This window comes from Macaca mulatta, chromosome 9 (genome assembly GCF_049350105.2).
Source record: "Macaca mulatta isolate MMU2019108-1 chromosome 9, T2T-MMU8v2.0, whole genome shotgun sequence".
Classification (NCBI taxonomy): Eukaryota; Metazoa; Chordata; class Mammalia; order Primates; family Cercopithecidae; genus Macaca; species Macaca mulatta.
This window is the reverse complement of record NC_133414.1, coordinates 1327818-1348680: the sequence shown is the minus strand read 5'-3', so window position 1 is coordinate 1348680 and position 20863 is coordinate 1327818. Positions and strand designations below refer to the sequence as shown.

General features: G+C 48.4%; 1 protein-coding gene across 4 annotated transcripts in view; it reads left to right on the top strand.

The window, feature by feature from the left end:
* Positions 1-481: 481 nt before the first annotated feature.
* The window catches only part of DIP2C (disco interacting protein 2 homolog C), a 374224-nt gene continuing 353842 nt past the window's right edge, over positions 482-20863 (top strand). For all 4 annotated transcript variants that reach the window (XM_077945649.1, XM_077945648.1, XM_077945646.1 and 1 more), the window contains exon 1: positions 482-656. In XM_077945649.1, the coding sequence (XP_077801775.1) occupies positions 572-656 (85 nt within the window). In that variant the 5' untranslated portion in view covers positions 482-571. The remainder of the gene's footprint in view (positions 657-20863) is intronic.

The window sequence follows — 20863 nt, the reverse complement described above, 5'->3', positions numbered from 1 at the left end:
CCGCTGGACGCGCAGAGCCCAGGACAGACAAGACCGCCCCGCCCCGCCCCGCCCCGCGGGCCCCGCGCCCCCCACCCGCCCCCGAGCGCGCCCCTGGGAGCGCGCGCTTCGCCGACGCGGCCGCGCGCCCCCGCCCCCGCGCGCCCCCGCGGCCCCTGCGCGCGCCGCGCCCACCGCGCGCTCCCGCTCCTGCGCGTCCTCGCGGCCCCCCGCGCGCCCCGCCCCCGCGGCCCCGTGACGTGCGCGCGCAGAGACGCTCCCGCCGGGCCGGGGCCGAGAGCAGCAGGGCCGGGAGCAGCAGGGCCGGGGCCGGGGCCGCAGCGCCTGCGGGGGTGCCGAGCGCGCGCGGGGCGGGCCGGGGCGCGTGGGGCGCGGGGGCGCGCGAGGCGGCCGTGGCGGGGCCGCGCTGAGGAGACGCCGAGGGGAGGGAGGTCCCTGCGCGCCCGCCGCCCGCCTCCCGCGCCCGCGCCGCCGCCTCCTCCTCGGTGCGGTTCCGCCGGGCGCGAGGAGCCGCCGAGACCTCCGCCTGTGAACAAAGAGGAGGCCGTGCGGGGCGCGGCGCCCGCGGAGCATGGCGGACCGCAGCCTGGAGGGCATGGCGCTGCCCCTGGAGGTGCGGGCGCGCCTGGCCGAGCTGGAGCTGGAGCTGTCGGAAGGTAACCGGGCCCCCGCCCCGGGCCGGGCCGCGCTGTCACCGGGGAGGGCCGCGCGCGGAGGGCTGGGGGCGCGGGGCCTGCGGCGGGGCGGGGGCCGGGCCCGGAGGGGGAGGTGCGACCCCAGCCCAGAGCGTGCGCGCCCCCCGGACCCCCAGACCCCGCGCCCTGGGGACGTTTGTGGGGCCGCGATCCCCCGCGCCCTGGGGAGGTTTGTGGGGCCGCGATTCTCCGCGCTCTCGGGGTGTCTGTGGGGCCTGGTATCCCCCGCGCTCTGGGGGTGTCTGTGGGGCCGCCATCCCCGGCGCCCTGGGATGTTTGTGGGGCTGCGATCCCACCGCGGATGTTTGTAGGGCCGCGATCCCCCCGCGCCCTGGGGTGTCTGTGGGGCCTGGGCGCCGCGCGGGGACGCAGGATGCAGCGGGCCCGGCGGGATCGGCCTTCCCGTGCGCTCTGCGCTGGAGCCGCGGCGTCCTTGGTGCAGCCGCGCGGTGCGCGCCACCTCCTCGCTGGCGGGTTCGGCCTGGAACGCCCGGCCTGATTTCAATGCGAAACTTGTCGTTGGACCCCGGGTTGGATCTCTGGCGCGGCCCGGGGGATCCCATCCCCATTGTTCGCGGGCGCTGCGCGGGGAAGGCTGGGCGGAATCGTCAACCTCTCCCCGGTCTGGGCTCCGGCCTCGCCGTCCTGGTCCTGTCGTAGGAGGGTTTGTGGCGGATCGGCCACCGCGGTCTCATGGAGGGTTGTGTACGCCTCTTATTTGCTCTTCATGGCGGAGATCATGTGCTCAACTGTCATAAGTTTCAGATCGGGCTTTGCCAGGTCTTTTTCCCAAAACCACTGAAGTTCCCAAATCTGAAATGTTTGATGTGTGTTTAGCCGTCTCCGGGCTCACCCTGGTCAGGCCATTCCTGTAACGTGGGGTGGGATGGGGGTGGGCCGGCGCGTCTCACATTTATATTTGGAGCAGTTTAGCATGGTGAACTTTTTTTGGGTAACGGTTTTGTGAGGGCCGGCAGCCAGAAAGTAAATTCATTCGTGCCAATTTTCACCAGCAGGGAGGAGCTGGTGTTGACTTTATGTTTTCCTTTTTAACACTTTCAGGGCAGAGAAGGGAGTGAGCAGGGGCCGTAGTATGCAGCCAAATGCCTTTCCAGACTTATAGGGACGGGAAATGGTCCTGTTTTTCAGTTTCAGATGTGGGGTTCCACGAGGTGTGTCAGTGTCCTGTAACGTGACAGAGTCTCCCAGGCCTGTGGGCTTGGCTGCCGCCCTCCCGAGGAGCCGAGCATGAGGAGTGCATGGCTAGGAGGCAGGAGAGGCTGTGTGCAGGGTTCGGTTGTAAACTGGTAAATAGAGTGTGCTGTGCAGACAGCTCGTTTGGCGGGTAAGGAGAGTATCATTTGCAAAAGGCCCATCCTGGTTGTCTGATTGTGTCAGCCTTGGGTAGGTTTCCTGGCTCGTGTCACGGCCCAGGTGCACCCCTGCCTGTAGCCGCGGTGCGCTGTCTCAGGACAGGGACTTCTGTGCTGCCTGCATCACACTGATGTGAAATGTCAGTGCCCCAACCATGCCATCCGAGCTCAGGCACCCCTAAGCTCGGCAGGGCGAGCCCCGTCTGAGTGTCCCCCACCCACTGCCAGCCCAGAAGTTGGACCCACATTTGTTCCTAGAGTGTGGGATGTCACTGGGAACGGGTGTCCGGTGTGTCGTGCGTCGTGGCCTTTCGAGGTGATGACACTTGCCTGTCAGTCGCTCTTGAAGGGTGAGTGATACCGTCTTGCTGCCCAGACGATGGCAAAGCCACTTTCGACGAAGGTGTGCTCAGCCGAATTCCCCGTGAACACCTTGCGTCTGTACAGGTTTTTAAAAAGGGCTTAATGAGTTTCTTATCGAGCGACCAGGCAGAGAAAGAGGTGTGTGTGTTTGCATGCAGGAAGCCTAATTGTGTTTTTTCCTTCTATATGAATCTTACTGAGACCTGAGCTACACATTTAAGAAGAAATCGTGAGAGGGTTGCTCCGTGGCTCCGTTCAGCCTCCCTGCGCCCTCTGGCCTGTGCTGGCCCCACTGCCTCATCTGTTCGCTGGATGGTCTTTGACTTTGCTGTGAAGTGTGGGTTTGCCCAGGTTGAGTTTATGGGGGTAGTGTTGTAAGGTCATTTGGAATTCTCTGTCTCATAACCACATAAAACAGTTTTACGGGCTTAAATTAGATGAATCAACTTGTTTTCCAGTATTGCTTAATAGAAACCCAAGAATTGAAGGATCAAAAATCTGTGTTTCTTTATGTTATTGGACTTCCAAAATTCCTCAACATAACTGCTTTCAGAGTGAAAGCTGAAAACAGCTGTTAATGCTGAATTATTTCCCATCTTCAATCAAAATTCAAGTGGAGAGAATTCTTTAAGTTAGTTGTCATCATTTTATTAAAATATCAGAAAATATTATAGAAACATACGTGGAATTTCCAGTGCTCATTTCCTACAGAGGAGGATGGAAAAAGTTCCATTTTAAGCACATAACGTAGACTGAAAGAAAGAGTAGAGCATTCCCCTGAGGTTCCTGCGTGGGCTGCCAGCCTGTGTGGGTCATACGTTGTCTAGGTTTGGAGACCCCGGTCTGGTTCTGCTGCGCCCGCCTGCTGGGTGCCGTTACATGCACCTGCTGCCGTTCCGCTTTGTGGAGTTGTAGGCGCACTTCTTGCTGTGGGGCCGAGGGCTCCATCCTTCTTCCACTGCCTGTCCCTGCCCCGTGCCACCTGATGCCCCTTGCAGGGGAAGGCGAGGCCAGCTCACACCACAGAGCACGTGGCCAGCAAAACACAAGGACTCTCTGTGGGGAGAAGGGCTGGGCAGCGCTGGTGGGAGCTGACAGCCTCAAATCTGTGTGGGGATACATTCGGGGTGGAGGGTGAGAGGGGTCATCTCCTCACATACTTGGGTCTGAGTGTGAGCCAGGGAGGAGGCCACACAGGTAAGGAGGCCACACGGGTCGGGAGGCTGTGCAGGTGGGGACACTGCGGGTGGAGAGGCCATGAGGGTGTGGAGGCCCCTGGGGTGAGGAGGTTGTGTGGGTGGGGAGGCCACATGGGTGGGGAGGCCATGAGGGCGGGAGGCTAGACTGATGGAGAGGCCCCATGAGTGGAGAGGCTGTGAGGGTGCGGAGGCCCCACAGCTGGGAGGAGGCCCTGCGGGTGAGGAGGCCATGAGGATGGGGAGGCCTCCAGAGTGATCTGGAGCTCCATTCTGGGGAGGGTCAAGGAATGGGAGGGCTGTGGCAGCTGCTTTCTCATACTCCTTTCCCCAGAATATTTTCTTCTGCCTTCTCTTCCCTACATTTTTGCCCTTCATAATTGGGTATTCTTTTTTGTGGCTTTAAAGGGCCTAAAAACAATTTCATTAACAACTGATACTTTACGTGGAATTGCCAAATTGGAGTGGAAACAGAAAACTTCCCCATAAAGACAAACTCATGTCTTATTTATTTTTTATTTTTTGAGATAGGGTCTCACTCTGTCTCCCAGGCGGGAGTGCAGTGGTGTGAGCTCAACTCACTGCAACCTCCACCTCCTGAGTTCAAGTGGTTCTCATGCCTCAGCCTCCTGAGTAGCTGGGATTACAGGTGCTCGCCACAATACCTGGCTAATTTTTGTACCTTTGTAGAGATGAGGTTTCACCATGTTGGCCAGGTTGGTCTTGAACTCTTTACCTCAGGTGATCTGCCTGCCTCGACCTCCCAAAGTGCTGGAATTACAGGCATGAGTCACTGTGCCTGGCTTCATGTCTTATTATTATTATTATTTTTAAAAAGATTACATTTAGCTGTTGATTCCAATTAGGAAGAAAGTTTCTCTGTTGACTGGTCACTGATCTTTTTGGGCAGTGTATGCTTCAGAAAGCGCTTTTTTCCATTTGTTTAGGAGGCGCTGAATTATTTTTAACTATAGAACTCGTGATATAGCCTGCAAAAATTGTTGGTTTTGGTGGAAGAGAAGTTTTGAAAAACAGGTGCCATGCTTTGCACTCTGTGGCTTTGGTCATTGTCAGTGTGTTCCATGCCCACTGACTCCATCCTCTATGCTTTGCTAATTAATGTAGCCGATTCCTTCAGTGATCAGATCTGCTCCCCAGCGGTGCAGCCTAATGTTTTCTCAGCAGGGGAGAACCTGCTCACGGAGCGGGGTGAAGGCTCGCACACGTGCCGGGTCTCCCTGCGTTGGTTGAGGGACCTGTGTGTGTGTGTTTTTATATATATATATATATATATATATATTTTTTTTTTTTTTTTTTTTGAGACAAAGTTTCACTCTTGTTGCCCAGGCTGGAGTACAGTGGCGCAATCTCGGCTAACTGCAACCTCCGCCTCCCGGGTTCAAGTGATTCTCCTGCCTCAGCCTCTCAAGTAGCTGAGTCTACAGGTGCCCACCACCACGCCCAGCTAATTTTTTGTATTTTTAGTAGAGACGGGGTTTCACCATGTTGGCCAGGCTGGTCTCGAACTCCTGACCTCAGGTGATCCCCCTGCCTTGGCCTCCCAAAGTGCTGGGATTACAGGCGTGAGCCGCCCCACCTGGCTGTGTGTGTTACTATTAGCACATATGAATATGTGTCAAGTGCAGAGACGTGGTCTGCACATAGCCTGCACGTTGCTGTCGCCAAAGAGGGAACCCTAAAACGACGGCCCAGTGGGGGGTTTGTAGGTTTTGGGGGTGGCTTTTTCAGGGCACTTGGCACAAGGTCACAGACGTGTGGCTTTCGAATGGAGTTCTGTCCCCTGCATCCCCCAGCCCTGTGCATTTCTTGGAGGTTCGACCCTGCACAGTGAGGAAGACACACTTGTGTAAGAGTTGACCTGAAGGCTGCCTTTCAGAGCCTAAGAGGAGGCCCTGAGGACTCTGTACACATTATTTTCGTTGAAAAGAAATAGTTTACTCTGAAAAACAAATGTGCAAAAGCCAAGCCTCACTGAGCCTCATGGACAGTTTGTTGTAACTGGGAGGAGGGCGGGAGCGTCAGTGGGTTCAGGAGGGTGAGGCCTTCTTGGCCAGGTAGCCTTGTTAAATCTATCCGAAAGTCACAGATAACTAAGTATCAAGTCGTCACAGATATTTAAGTATCCGGAATGAGATGGCTATGGAAAACATGAAAACATCGTTACTGGTTATGTGCATGATGCATCCAAAACATTGTTACCTGCACAGTGTCAGCACTGATATTTGTGGGCTTTTGAACGTGTGGACTGGAGTGTTAAGAGTCCTTCAGAGTTATGACAGTAGTTTGAATGTTCTTTTCTTGGCGAATAAATGCTGTACATTGAATTTACCCAGGAAACTAGGAAGGTGAACCCACACGAAGGACACAGGCCTGTGGGCTGCTCCAGGCGCCCTTAGGGCGTTGCAGGGCCTGAGCCATGCGCTTCCTGCTCAGCCTCCTGAGAGCCGTGACGGCGTCTCTGTTCTGCCTCACACTGGACCCGCTAGTTTCATATTCTTGTTATGGTTCCGAGGCTACAAGCGGTTGGATTCTGTGAGACACTCTCTGTCTTCCTCCTCCGGCTGCTTTCAAATGGGTCGTCTTTTTTTAGAACTGATTTTTTAAGCAGTGATTGATGGGGTGAGTTGTAGTGCTGTCCTGAACTGCAGAGGGAGCGCATTGAGGAACCTGGGTTTTGATGCTGTGCACATCAGCTGAGTCACCAGCCCAGGGCCCCGTCAGTCCCATTATTAAGCTCATTTCTTGCTCTTGTCATCGTTACTCAGACGCCTTAAAAAAAAAGCAAACTCCTGCTTGCCGTCACTGGCTGAGTTTGGCAAATGGGTGTTTACCCTGGAAAGAGGGGCATTTTGTCCTCTGGAACGTCTAAGGCACCCTTTGGTGACGTGGTCGGTTTCTGACCACTCTATCCCGTGGGCGTCCTTCCTGCTTCCACCTTCCCTTTCCGAACGCCTCCGCCTCCAGGGCTTTAACTTTCCTTCTGTGTGTGTGCCACGCAGAGGTTATGACTGTTGTGCCAGTGCCCTGTTTTTTTTTTTTTCTGCTGAGGGCCCAAAACTTGCTACATCTCAAAAGAAGCAATTGCATCCATTTGTTTGCGATGAGCATAAACAGTGCCCTTTAAGGGAGACTAATTGGTAAACCCGGCTGCTGTGGGTAGAAAGACAGCGGTGGCAGCGGAACGAGGGCTCTGCCTCTTCGGAGCCTGCACAACTGTCCTGCTTTCTTTCTTCAGTATCCAGTAGGGGGGTTAATTTTAATAAGCCCTTGAAACCAACAAAGCAGGAAAGTGCTAAGACATTGAGGTGTGAGATTTAAAATGACAACCAGCAGCCTCTCATTCTTCCTTCACTGAGGAAGGAAGGAACCAGTTGCCTCTTGGTTTTGGGGCTGCAGGGTATGTTTGGCAGCGACACTGGCCCTTTGTGCTGTGTGACTCATGAATTGAGATAGTTCTTTACTAAGTGTTTTGTGCAGTAGGTATGAAAATGGGGAAAGAGGGAGCACTGTCCGGGGTGGAGAGGCGTGGAGAGACGCTGTGATACATAGCGAGTCCTTTTCTTCTGGGCTCCTGGTTTTCAATCTTTTTCTTCTTTTTTTCCTAACAGCTTGAAAGATGGTTTTTGTGTCTTAATTAAAAGATTGAAGACTGTGGGTCAGACCCAGACTAATTCCATTGGCATCAGAGAGAAGGATTCTTTACATATTTATCTATAGGCATAATTGATTTTTTTTTTTTTTGCTGAATTATCTGGTTAGTCATTACATTAGAGAAGTAATATTAAAAATTAAAAAATAAAAAATGTATCTGTAAACACATCCCCCTTCCATTCCAGTCTTGGTCTCTGTGTAATTTTAGAACCTTGGGCCATGATGTACATAGAGTTTATATTCTTTTAATATCTTGCTACTTCATTGTTATAATGTTTAATCTCTGGGTTGATGTATCACGGGTTACTTGACCGTTTCTTACAGGTGTTTGGTTTATTTTTTTTTCCCCTTAACGCTAATGTAAATTTGAGTGTTTGGCTGGTAGTTTTAGCAGGATTTAAGGCAGAGCCTCAGATAGGGTGGTGGATCAATTTATAGTCCCTAGTTTGAGGAGGGAGGTGGCAATCTGCCCTTTCTTCTAAAACTGATATGTTAAATCACAATGGACATTTACTTGATTTTGAGCACTTGGGACTCCCCTGGGGTTCACTGGTATTGCAAGGTCAGGGCTGCTGGAGAGGTCCCCAGCGTGCCCAGCGCAGGGTCCTGAGCGCATTGCTGCAGGATGGAAGCCCTGGGCTTTGTCCTCCAGTGGCCGTCGCTCTGGGAAGAGCTGGCTGCTCCAAGAATGAGGTCTATGCTCTGAAGCCCACAGTCAGCAGACCAGCAAAGGTCAGCACAGATGACCTTATATGAATCATTCATTTAACAAGCATTCATGGAATACACATTCCATGCAGTTGGAACTTAGAGTGGAAGGCCATCAGCTCACTGTTGTCTGAGCAGAGCTTCGTCCCTGGGTCCCTGTTGAACTTAGAGTGGAAGGCCATCAGCTCACTGTTGTCTGAGCAGAGCTTGGTCTCTGGCTCCCTGTCATAGCCTCTGCTCCTAGGAGGTACACAGTGAGTGTTGGGGGACCCTCCACATGCACAGTTGCCGAACAAGGACCCCTCCCAAGAGCGTCAGCCCTGGGCCCTGAGCTCTGAAGAAGAGGAAGGCATTCCTGGGGCCGACTTCCTTTCTGGATACTGAGCTCTGCACAGAGAGAAACTCTTCTGCATTCACTGCAGTGAAATTCATAAAACAAATAACACTTTAGAGACTGGGGCCTGCATTCCCCAGAATTTCCATGGCCACAGGTGGTGGCTGCACCATGCAACTGGAGTCTGCGTTCCCCAGAATTTCTGTGGCCACAGGTTGTGGCTGCACCATGCAACTGGTGTCTATGTTCCCTGGAATTTCCGTGGTCATAGATGGTGGCTGTACCATGTGACTGGGGTCTGCATTCCCCGGAATTTCTGTGCCTGCAGGTGGTGACTGCACCGTGCGACTGGAGTCTGTGTTCCCCAGAATTTCTGTGACCATAGGTGGTGGCTGTACCATGTGACTGAGGGTCTGCATTCTCTGGAATTTCCATGGCCATAGGTGGTGGCTGTACCATGTGAATGAGGGTCTGTGTTCCCTGGAATTTCCATGGCCATAGGTGGTAGCTGTACCATGTGACTGAGGGTCTGTGTTCCCTGGAATTTCTGTGGCCATAGATGGTGGCTGTACCATGTGATTGAGGGTCTGCATTCCTGGAATTTCCGTGGCCATAGATGATGGCTGTACCATGTGACTGAGGGTCTGCATTCCCCGGAATTTCTGTGGCCATAGATGATGGCTATACCATGTGACTGAGGGTCTGTGTTCCCCGGAATTTCTCTGGCCGCAGATGGTAGCTGTACCATGTGACTGAGGGTCTGTGTTCCCTGGAATTTCTGTGGCTGCAGATGGTGGCTATACCATGCAGCTGAGCTCTGCATTCCCTGGAATTTCCGTGGCCACAGGCGGTGGTTGCACCATGCGTCAGGTCCTCTGTCTCAGGAGTTGGTGCCATTGTCTCTGTTACTCCCTTGCCTGACCCAGAGCGGCAGTTCCTGACTTTATCACTCCCAGGAAACACACAGGCATCTGTTTTGGATCCTTGTTTTATTTCCCCATCCTCTTTCTCATCAAAGGGAAATTCACATCCCTCTAAAGCTGAAAATGGTGTGGGGCCCCCTGGTGGTCTTTCCAAGGCATTATCAGCAGGTAAACTAGACCGTATGGGCCAGTGTACCTGAAATGAAAACAGAAAGGTAAGTCATGTCACTAAGCTTTGCTGGGAGATTCAGGGTCTTTGTCAGTGACAGAATCATCCAAAGTAAGTTGTTTGTCCACTGCAGATCGACACGGTTAGCTGTATCGGGATTAAACTTACCCAGTGTCGACAGAGTGTAGCTTAATCCTCATGGAAGGGTGTCAAGTACATTGAAGAATAGCTGCCGAGCCTGCTGTTGTTGGGAGAGGGGCAGGTGCATCTCTCGCTTAGCCCAGTGCTGCAGGAGGCCAGGCTCACGTCAGGCTGTATGTGTGAGCAGGTTGGATTTTTAGCACGCTGGGACGGTAAAGCACAAACATCTATTTTTAACTTGTGGGTGACCTTCTTCTGTGCTGCTTGAGTCTCTGTGGGCCTTTCCCTGTTTCCTTCCTGAGGAGTCTGTGCCAGGGTCCCAACCGCTCTCTGGGCTGCACCTCCGCGCCTGCCCAGTGAGGAGCCTCCTCCTGGTGGCTGTGGGACTGGGCTGGGCCCACACTGTCAGCATCGTCCGGGGTAAGCAAGCCCGTCCCTGCACACCTCAGTGTCCCCAGCTGTTGAACAGGGCTAATCAACTGACCGTCAGGATTAATGGGGATCAGATGCGCTCATCTCATAGCCCTGTTTGGTAAATAGCCACTTCCACTCTGTCCTCCAATGTGCTACTCTAGACTTTTTCTTTGCCTCCATTTAGCCAGGTGATTCGAGGTGACAGTGACTATCAAGAGGGACATACAGAGGAAATCAGTGGAAGAGAGCTCGAGGAGCAGACATGGGCACACGGAGCACAGTGCGGGGAGCACGAGTGCAGGGAGCATAGGCATGGGGAGCACAGATAGGTGTGGGGAGAACGGGCGTGGGGAGGATGGGTGCGGAGAGCACAGACAGGTGTGGGGAGCACGGGTGCGGGGAGCACAGAGAGGTGTGGGGAGCACGGGTGCGGGGAGCACGGGTGTGGGGAGCATGGGTGCAGGGAGCATAGGCATGGGGAGCACAGATAGGTGTGGGGAGCATGGGCGTGGGGAGGACGGGTGGGGGGAGCACGGGTGTGGTGAGCATGGGGGTGGGGAGCATGGGCGTGGGGAGGACGAGTGCGGGGAGCACGGGCGTGGGGAGCACGGATGCCCGGAGCACAGGTGTGGGGAGCATGGGTGTGGGGGGCATGGGTGCTGGGAGCATGGGTGTGGGGAGCACGGGTGCCCAGAGCACAGGTGTGGGGAGCACGGGTATGGGGAGCATGGGTGCGGGGAACACAGGTGCTGGGAGCACAGGGTATGGAGAGCATGTGTGTGCTTGCTCTGCTCTGACAGATGCTGCCGAGCACGTACTCTGTGCTCAGATGGGTCAGAGCCTCAGTACCTCTTTTTTAAAAAAATTCTTTCTTTTTTTAAAGATAGGACTTCTCTCTTCCTGGTGACCCCTTTTAGTCGATACTCTTTTAAGCCTGCTTTTCCAGAGGAAACCTAGGAAGGATGGCCTATATAGGTTCCAGTCTGGGCATATCTGGAAGAATGGCCTGTTTTAGGTTTGAGTCTGGCGTACCTGGGGACATCTTTGAACCTCCACTCAGAGTCCCAGCACCACGTGTAGAGGCTCCCCAAATGTCTGCTGGGACTTTACCCTCTGCTCGGGGATGATGAAGAGCAGAACCTCACCCTGCCACGACCTCTGGGGTCCTCCTTCCTGGAGGGCAGTGCCTTGGTGGCCAGTGTGTGTAGGAGGCTGGGCTGGCACCTTCGGGCTATGCTCTGCAGCGGGGGCTGGTGACACGGGGCATTCTTGTGCTCTGCACAGGGACTGGTGATGTGGGGCATCCTCGTGCACTGTGGACCATGTGGGGTGCACATGAGCCAGACAGCTCCTGGAATTCGGAGCCTGGCTGCGTCTCAGGCCACCCACCTGTCTGTGGCACTTCTGGGGGATTGTGGGGACCGTATGAGTCTGTGTCCCCACCCTCACTGGCTGGACACCTGTGCCAGGCTGGGGCTTTATGTTTCACAATCCCCTGTTCCGAGTTGTGTGAATGTTTATTTTCATTACCTACTCTTATAAGCTTTCCTTTTTTAAAAAAAAATCAGAGACAGACTTTGAAGTCCCCTGGCCCCACCCTTTGTGGACCTAATGGTATTGCAGAAATTATGGCTTCAATTATGTATAATAACTGGGACTACTTTAAAAGAAATGTAAAGGAACAAGGTGGAGTGGCCATTTCAAGCGGTACATCATGCTGGATTCTTAAGTGAACATTATCAGGCTTTCAACACATTTTCTCTTTTTATTTACTTTGGAGAATATAATGGATGCTCAGAAGTTGTTGGAATTTAGTAACAGGAAGTCATCCTTAAGCAGCTATTTAAGCAAGGGGACAGTTGGAGTAAATGTAAGTTATGAACACACCTATTCCAAACCAGAAAAATAAAAGCATCAACTGTGCTGGAGTTGAAACTTGGTTGCTAGTGTGTCTTTGCTGCCCACAGTGACTGTGGCAGTGCTGTGGGCAGGAAATTCTGGAAAGAAGACTTGGTGCCAGTGGTAGTTTTTGTGACGATTCATTTGCTTTCAGCTCAAGTGACTATAGTCTTATTTGCAAATGGCTAGGTCTCCACCAATGGACCACAACATTGACATAGGACAAATGAGAAATAGCCCTTGGGTTTTTAACAATTATTATTTTTAATGGACACATTATAGTACATATCCATGGGATACAGTATGATATTTCAATACATGTTTTTCGTGTGTAATTAGCAACTCAGGGTAATTAGCATGTCCATCATCTCAAACATTTGTCATTTCTTAATGCTGGGAATATTTAAAATCCTCTCTTCTAGCTGCTTGAAAATATACAATAAATTGTAAACCATAGTCACCCTACAAGGCTATAGCACACTAAATCTTACTTTTACTGTCTAGATGTAATTTTGTATCCATTAGCCAACCTCTCCCTTTCTGCCTTCCCACCGCCCTTTCCTGTCTCTAGAATCCACTGTTCTACCTTCCGAGGGTAGAATATAATTTTCCTCATAGAGATCTTTAACCTTCTTGGTTAGATTTCTTCTAAGGTATTTTTATTTTTATTTTTATTTTATATTTTTGTAGTTAAATGGGATTGCTTTCTTGATTTCTTTTTTCACTGGCTCATTGTTGGTCTATAGAAACGGGCGGATCACGAGGTCAGGAGATCGAGACCATCCTGGCTAACACGGTGAAACCCCGTCTCTACTAAAAAATACAAAAAAAACTAGCCGGGCGAGGTGGCGGGCGCCTGTAGTCCCAGCTACTCGGGAGGCTGAGGCAGGAGAATGGCGTAGACCCGGGAGGCGGAGCTTGCAGTGAGCTGAGATCCGGCCACTGCACCCCAGCCTGGGCAACAGAGCAAGACTCTGTCTCAAAAAAAAAAAAAAAAAAAAAAAAAAAAAAAAAAAAAAAGAAATGCTACTGATTTTTATATGTTGATTTTGTATTCTGTAACTTTATTGAATTTGTTTATCAGTTCAAAGAGATTTTTGCTGGAGTCTTTTTTTTTTTTTTTTTTTTTAATATATAAGAGCATATTGTCTGAAAACAGACAATTAGAGTTCCTCCTTTCCACTTTGGGTGCCCTTGATTTCTTTCTCTTGCCTGACTGCTCTTGACTAGGACGTTCAGTGCTGTGTTGAATAGGAGTGGCACAAGTGGGCATCCTTGTCTTGTTACAGATCTCAGAGAAAAAGCTCTTAGTGTTTCCCCATTCCCCATTATGTTAGCTGTGGGTTTGTCACATATGGCCTTTATTGTGTTGAGGTATGTTTCCTTCAGTGCCTAATTTGTTGAGACTTTTTATCATGAAGCAGCATTGAATTGTATTAAATGCTTTTTCTGTATCTATTGAAATGATATTATGGTTTTTGTCCTTAATTCTGTTAATGTGATGTAGCGTGTTTATTGATTTGTGTTTGTTGAGCCATCCTTGCATCCTGGGATAAATCCCACTTGATCATGGTGTGTAATCTTTTTGATTTGCTGTTGGATTCAGTTTTTTAGTATTTTGTTGAGATTTTTGCATCTGTGTTCATCAGGGATATTTACCTATAGTTTTCTCTTTTTATTGTGTCTTTGTCTTATTTTGGTATCAGGGTAATGCTGGCCTTGAAGAATGACCTTGGCAGAATTCCCTCCTCTTCAATATTTTTGGAATAGTTTGAGAAGAATTGAAATAAAAATTTATAGAATTCAGCTGTGAAGCCACCTACTCCTGGGGTTTTCTTTGTTGGGAGACTTTTTATTATTACTTAGTCATACATTTTACTCGTTATTGGTCTGTTTAGGATTTCCGTTTCTTCTTGGTTCCATCTTGGTAGGTTGTACATGTCCAGGAATATTTCCATTTCCTCTAGGTTTTCCAATCTGTTGACATACAATTGTTCAAAATAGTCTCTAACGATCCCTTGTATTTCTGTGGTATCAACTGTAATTCTTTTCTGTTTCTAATTTTATTTATTTGGGATTTCTTTTTTTTTTCTTATTGTAGCTAATGGTTTTTTCTATTTTATCTTTTCAAAAAAAACAACATTTTTTCTTCATCTTTTATATTTGTTAGCTTCAATTTTACTTAGTTCCTCTTTGATCTTTGTTATTTCTTTTCTTCTACCACTTTTGGATTTGATTTGTTCTTACTCTTCTAGCTCATTGCAGTTCGTTGTTAGGTTGTTTATTTTAAATCTATTTTTTAAATGTAGGAGTTTATTGCTATAAACTTTTCTCTTAATACTGCTTTTGCTGTATACCATAGGCTTTGATATGTTGTGTTTTGGTTTTCATTTGTTTCAAGAAATTTTTAAATTTCCTTCTTAATTTCTTCATTGACCCATTGGCTATTCAAGGGCATATTGTTTAATTTCTATGTATTTATACAGTTTTGAAAGTTCTCCTTGTTGTTGTTGTTTTTTTTATTTATTAAACTTTATATTCTGGGGTACATGTGCACAATGTGCAGGTTTGTTACATATGTATACATGTGCCAAGTTGGTATGCTGTACCTATTAACTCATCATTTACATTAGGTATATCTCCTAATGCTATCCCTCCCCCCTACCCTCACCCCACAACAGGCCCCGGTGTGTGATGTTCCCCTTCCTGTGTCCAAGTGATCTCATTGTTCAATTCCTACCTATGAGTGAGAACATGTGGTGTTTGGTTTTCTGGCCTTGCGATAGTTTGCTGAGAATGATGGTTTCCAGCTGCATCCATGTCCCTACAAAGGACATAAACTCATCCTTTTTTATGGCTGCATAGTATGCCATGGTTGTTATCTGCCACATTTTCTTAATCCCGTCTGTCATTGATGGACATTTGGGTTGGTTCCAAGTCTTTGCTATTGTGAGTAGTGCCGCAATAAACATACGTGTGCATGTGTCTTTATAGCAGCATGATTTATAATCCTTTGGGTATATACCCAGTAATGGGATGGCTGGGTCAAATGGTATTCCTAATTCTAGATCCTTGAGGAATTGCCACACTGTCTTCCACAATGGTTGAACTTGTTTACAGTCCCACCAACAATGTAAAAGTGTTCCTATTTCTCCACATCCTCTCCAGCACCTGTTGTTTCCTGACTTTTTAATGATCGCCATTCTAACTGGTGTGAGATGGTATCTTATTGTGGTTTTGATTTGCATTTCTCTGACGGCGAGTGATGATGAGCTGTGTCTGTTGGCTGCATAAATGTCTTCTTTTGAGAAGTGTCTCTTCCTTGTTGTTGATTTACAGCTTTATTCTGTTACAGTCTGAGAATATCCTAGATGTCATTTCAATTTTAAAAAAATGTATTGAGACTTCTTTTGTAACCTAGCATGTGGTTGATTCTAGAGAATGTTCCATGTGCTGAGGAGAAGAATGTGCATTTTGTATCTGTTGGATGAAATGTTCTGTAAATGTCTGTTAGGTCCATTTGGTCTACACTGTACTTTAAATTTGATATTTTGTTGTTATTTTCTGTCTAGATGATCTCCAGTGCTGACAGTGGGATTTTGAAGCCCCTACTATTGTTGTGTTGGTGTCTCTCTGTCTCTGTCTCTGTCTCTCTCTCTATGAATATGTATATATAAATTTATTTGAGACGGAGTTTTGCTCTTGTTGCCTAGGCTGGAGTGCAGAGGTGCAATCTCGATTCATTGCATCCTCCACCTCCCGAGTTCAAGTGATTCTCCTGCCTCAGCCTCCCAAGTAGCTGGGATTACAGGCATGTGCCACCATGCTGGGCTAATTTTTTGTATTTAGTAGAGACAGGGTTTCACCATGTTGGCCAGGCTGGTCTTGAACTCCTGACCTCAGGTGATCCACCTGCCTCCACCCCCCAAAGTGCTGGGATTACAGGTGTGAGGCACTGCACCCGACCTCTCTCTCTATTTAGATCTACTAATACTTGCTTTATATATCTGGGTGTTTTGTTGTTGGGTGCACATATACTTGTAATTGTTGTATCCTCTTGCTATGTTGATCTCTTTATTATATAATTACCTTTTTGTCTCCTTTTTACAGTTTTTGACTTAAACTGTGATTGGTCTGAAATAAATATAGCTACTCTTGCCCACTTTTGATTTCCATTAATGTGGAACATGTTTTTCCATCCTTTCACATTTAGTCTATGTGTGTCTTTATGGCTGAAGTCAGTTTTTTGTAGGCAGCATATAAGTTGTTTTTTCTTGTTTTAAATCCACTCAGCCCGTCTATATCTTTTAATTGGGGCGCTTGGGGTTATTTTGCTATTGATATCACAGTCCAGACATTAAGATTTTCTCACCTAGTTACTTGTACACAAATTAATATGAAAAGGAAGTAGAATTTTTCTTTTGTCCTTCTGAAGATAATGATGGATTATTATTTTGATTTCTTACAAGTGAGGGACTCACCATGCCTGTTGGAATTTTAGAATTTCTTTCTTGTTATTAGGAACAGCAATGATCTGTAATGGGTTCCTGGAATCATCCAGTGATGGTCTGAATATCTTAAAAGTTTCTTTTCATGTCTCCTTTTCTATTTCTCCCCTAGTAGCCATGCACCCGGGGCAGGAGATGGCCTTACATTTCCTTGGTTTCTTGATGATTTCTTAGGTTTAGTGTTTGACACAGTTAGGATTCTGGAAAAAATCAGCCCTTCTGGGAAGTAAGTCAAACAAGGACTTTCTGGTGGCGTTATACAGGTTTCCCATGCCCCATGAGTACAGGACTAGCTCCCTGGGGAAGGAGTATGGGCACATGATGGCAGGGAGCCATTCTTGGATGGTCCCATCTTTCTGCAGGAATTCTCATGCAGGGAGAAGCAGCACGTGGTGACGGAGCTGGTAGGGATTCTGCTGATAGTTTTGATCGTTACGATTTGCTCCTGAAAGGTGATGTGGAATGAAGTACAATATTTAGAATGCTGACATTCCTTGAAACAAAGATATAGAAAAAAATCTTATAATTGCAGGGTGCCTTGTAGTTTTCAGCTGCTCTCATGTGGATCCTTCTCTATCCTTCTGAAATGCTTTCCTAGGAGAGAGCATTGTTCTCTTTATATAGATGAGGAGCCTGGGTTTCAAATGGTTAGGAATTCAGCGCAGGCATTGGAATCTTTGGTTTCCTGAAACATTTTCTATTCAAGTATAGACCACGTGGCCTCTAAAGGCTGGCTCATTCTTAACACCACGATTGGGGATCCAGCCTCACCTCTGGGGTGAGTGGCAGGAACTCCACAGCCATCCTGGGTGCTCTGGGTGGGGTGGCTGAGCTGTGGCAGCCCCTCCCAGCTGAGCAGCAAGGCTGGGGAAAGCTCATTCCATTCCCCTTGGTTCTAACCAGGTAGACGCTTACACTGCACATTTCCTTAGCTGGGAACCTTTAGAACTTTACATTTAAATCTAATCTGTGATCCAGGGGGTAGATACATGGGTATTCACTGTATAATTCCTAAATTTTTTGTATGTTTAAAATTTTTTTTATGTGTGTCATGGACGACAAAAGAAATGCAACCTCTTTGAGTTAGGTTTTCTGTATAGCATCTTCTAGAATCAGGAGGCTGGACAGGGTTTAGTTTCATCAGAAATCTTAATCTTTCTGGTCAAGAGACGGCACTGTTAAATTCTTGGTTGTGTGGTTTCTGGGAAAGAAATATTCTAAATGAGTTCCAGGAATCACTTCTGTGGCATTTCTACAGGAAGAGTGACCACTCTTGAAGCTTCACTGTCACTGACAAGAATGATTGTGACGGTTTCTAAGCAGTCTCCAGCCAATCTTTAGTTCTTTTATGCAGAGTGCTTTTATTCCAAGTGAAGTGCCCTTCTGTTTAATGGTGACCTCCAGTTATTACAGGGATTGCATCCGCATTTGATGGACGTGAACCTGCTCATCTCTGGCTCCCCAGCTTCACCTCCGGAGTGGGTGGCAAGAGTTCCACAGCCATCCTGAGTGCTCTGGGGTGGGGAGTCCCTAGTGGGAGTGGGGCCGGGAGGTTCCCATCTGATGTTCCACACTGGCGCGGGCGCCTCTCTGCCCTGTTTCCTCTGTCCGTGCCTCTGTGGTTTCCTCCTTCCTGCGCCTGTGGCCTGTTTTCTCCGTGCGTGCCTCAGTGGCGCGTTTCCTCAGTCTGTGCGTCTGTGGCCTGTTTCCTCCGTCCGTGCGTCTGTGGCCTGTTTTCTCCGGGGGCGTGCCTCTGTGGCGCCTCCGTCCATGCGTCAGTGGCGTCTCTTCCGTCCCTGCCTCAGTGGCATTTCTTCCGTCCGTGCGTCAGTGGCGTTTCTTTCATCTGTGCGTCTGTGCGTCTTCTCCATGCGTGCGTCTGTGGCGCTTTTCCTCCCTCCGTGCGTCTGTGGCGCTTTTCCTCCCTCCGTGCGTCTGTGGCCTGTTTCCTCCGTCCATGCGTCTGTGGTGCTTTCTCCGTCTGTGGATCTGTGGCATTTCCTCTGTGACTCTGTGGCCTGTTTTCTCCGACCACGCTGAAGACCGTCGCTTCTCTCTAGTCACCACTTACTGATCGCTCCCTGTGTGCTGAGCCTGTGTCAGGCGTGTGGCCTGTGTCACCTGTGTGGCAGGGGTTTGCGTGACACACAGGGACACACACTTGGGGAGCCGCAGTGATGGGGTCATAGCCACGCAGCTCAGCCCTCGGTCTGAGGGGCTTGGTGCCCACCCAGCTCTTCCCGAAGTGGCCTCGGGGCAGATCCCAGCTCTGCTTTGTCTCCTGGAGGCACCTCATGAGGTAAATTAAGCAAATCTAAGGTAGGAAGCAGTTGTGAAATGAGACCTGGTTTCAGGTGTGTGTGGTCATTTCTCTTTACATGTTTACTTCATATACCCCAAATGATACACTTTTCCACCTGGTATACCAATTAATTACCAGCCATTACTGGTACAAAATTCCATGAAGGATATTTGAGGAGGGCATAGTCTCAAAAACATGCTTGATTTTCACAGTTGTGATTTGCATGATAAACCTGTCAGGACTGTAACTTTCTTTTGTTATCTTATTTTTATTTTTAGACCCTTGAGAGGAAGTTATTTAGTGATTACTTATAATTGTGAAAATAATCTAATGATTAGAGAATCTCATTAGAACAAGTATTATATTTTCTGTTCCTTGTGTAAATGAAATAATCTTAATCCAGGCTGGTGTTGGTAGGAATGGTCATGTTTAAAATGGGTAAGATGTTTATGTGATGTGTGGCCCTCCCCTATATTGTCTCTGGAACATTCCAGAACATCCATCTCAATTCTCACTTGTTGACACCCTACCCTGTTTTGTGATTATTCTTGTTTGCATCAGAATTTTGAATCCACGTACCTGAGATGATACTTACATATGCATGTACACATGCATGTGTGTGCATGTGTGTATGCGTATGTATGTGCATGTACGTGTGTCCATGTACACGTGTATATGCATGTATGTGTGTGCATGTGTACGTGTGTATATGTATATATGTCTGTGTGTACGTGTATGTGTGTATATGTGTATGCATGTATGTGCGTATGTGTGCACACATGTATGTATACACACATGTGCACAGTGCATGCATGTGTGCACATGCACACGTTTTTGTCTGTATGTGTATGCACATATGTACACACGTGTGTACATGTGTAGGTATGTGTATGCATGTGTGTGCACACAGATATACCTTTTCCTTTCATACAGGCTGTTTTGAGTATTGTTGTTAGGCAGTGACAACTTTCCGTTTCCTCAGTCAGAAAATGGGTAGCTCATCATTAATAAAGATGAGCGTTCAATATCAAGAATCCCTAAAGACAATTGAAATTGTCATATTAAATACATAAATTCCCAAACAAAGGTAGTGTTCTGTACTATGTGTTCACATTGAACTTTCTTATAAAAATTGGTGTGAATGTTTCCCACTTATTGGAAATCACATGACTAGTTTAAGCCAAAACGTGGAATATTAATTCTGTCTTCAGATCACTTTTGCATATTTATGATTGATCTGTTCTGCTGTTCTGGAAGCTCTGAAAACCACTCTATCTTACCCTAGCTGGTGCCACGGTTGTGAGAATTCAGGGAAACAAGGTGTTTGCCAGTTTAAGTATTTTAGATCTCAGGCTGCCTCTTTTCTGCATCATAAACCAGTCTTAAAGAAAGACATAGTGTGACTTGTAGTGGATTATGTCAGTTTTATTTTCTGTGGCTGAATCATCACTCTACATTGTGAATTAATGTTATTTTTCAGATCGTCTTCATAACACAGGGAGGTTCTCCAGTGTTGAGTGCAGATTCAGTGAAAGTACTAACACTGTTACTACGGACTTAAACAGACTTGTTTTCTGAGGTGATAACCTTGGAGTCAGGCATTCAGTGTCTGCCCATCACTTGGTTCCGAGTTCTTGGTCCCCTCCCACTCTCCTCCCCCTGCACCCTTACTTCTATCTTACCTTCTTTTTGACTCCTAGGCCCTCGGCAGATGGTGTGTTGGGGGCAGGTGTCTGCTGTGAATCTTCGATAACCTTGGGAGAGAACTTTTTATTTGGAGCAAGACCCCTCTCAATAAACTTTCAGTAGCCTGAGTATCATCTGTGTGTGAACTATTTGTGGAAAATGTTCAGCATTTTTCCTTGGATTTTGGCTGATCTTTCTCCACCTGCCAGTTTCTTCTCAGTTTGCCATGTCTGTACCCTCACCAACCCGTTCCAGCCTGGTTACGTGTAAAGTAATTGAAGCAGAGCTCTGCAGATGAGAGAGTGTGTGTCACCCCCCGAGTTCCCTTCCTGGCCTCTGAGTGTCGGTTGTGTTTTGTTCCGAGGGACGACTCTGAGGCTCCTGGCCCCTGTTTTGGAGCACCCCACACCAAAGTGGGTGTAAAATGAAAAATGGGCTTATGCTGTATTATTATAATTCATAGAGCAGATAATAAAAATG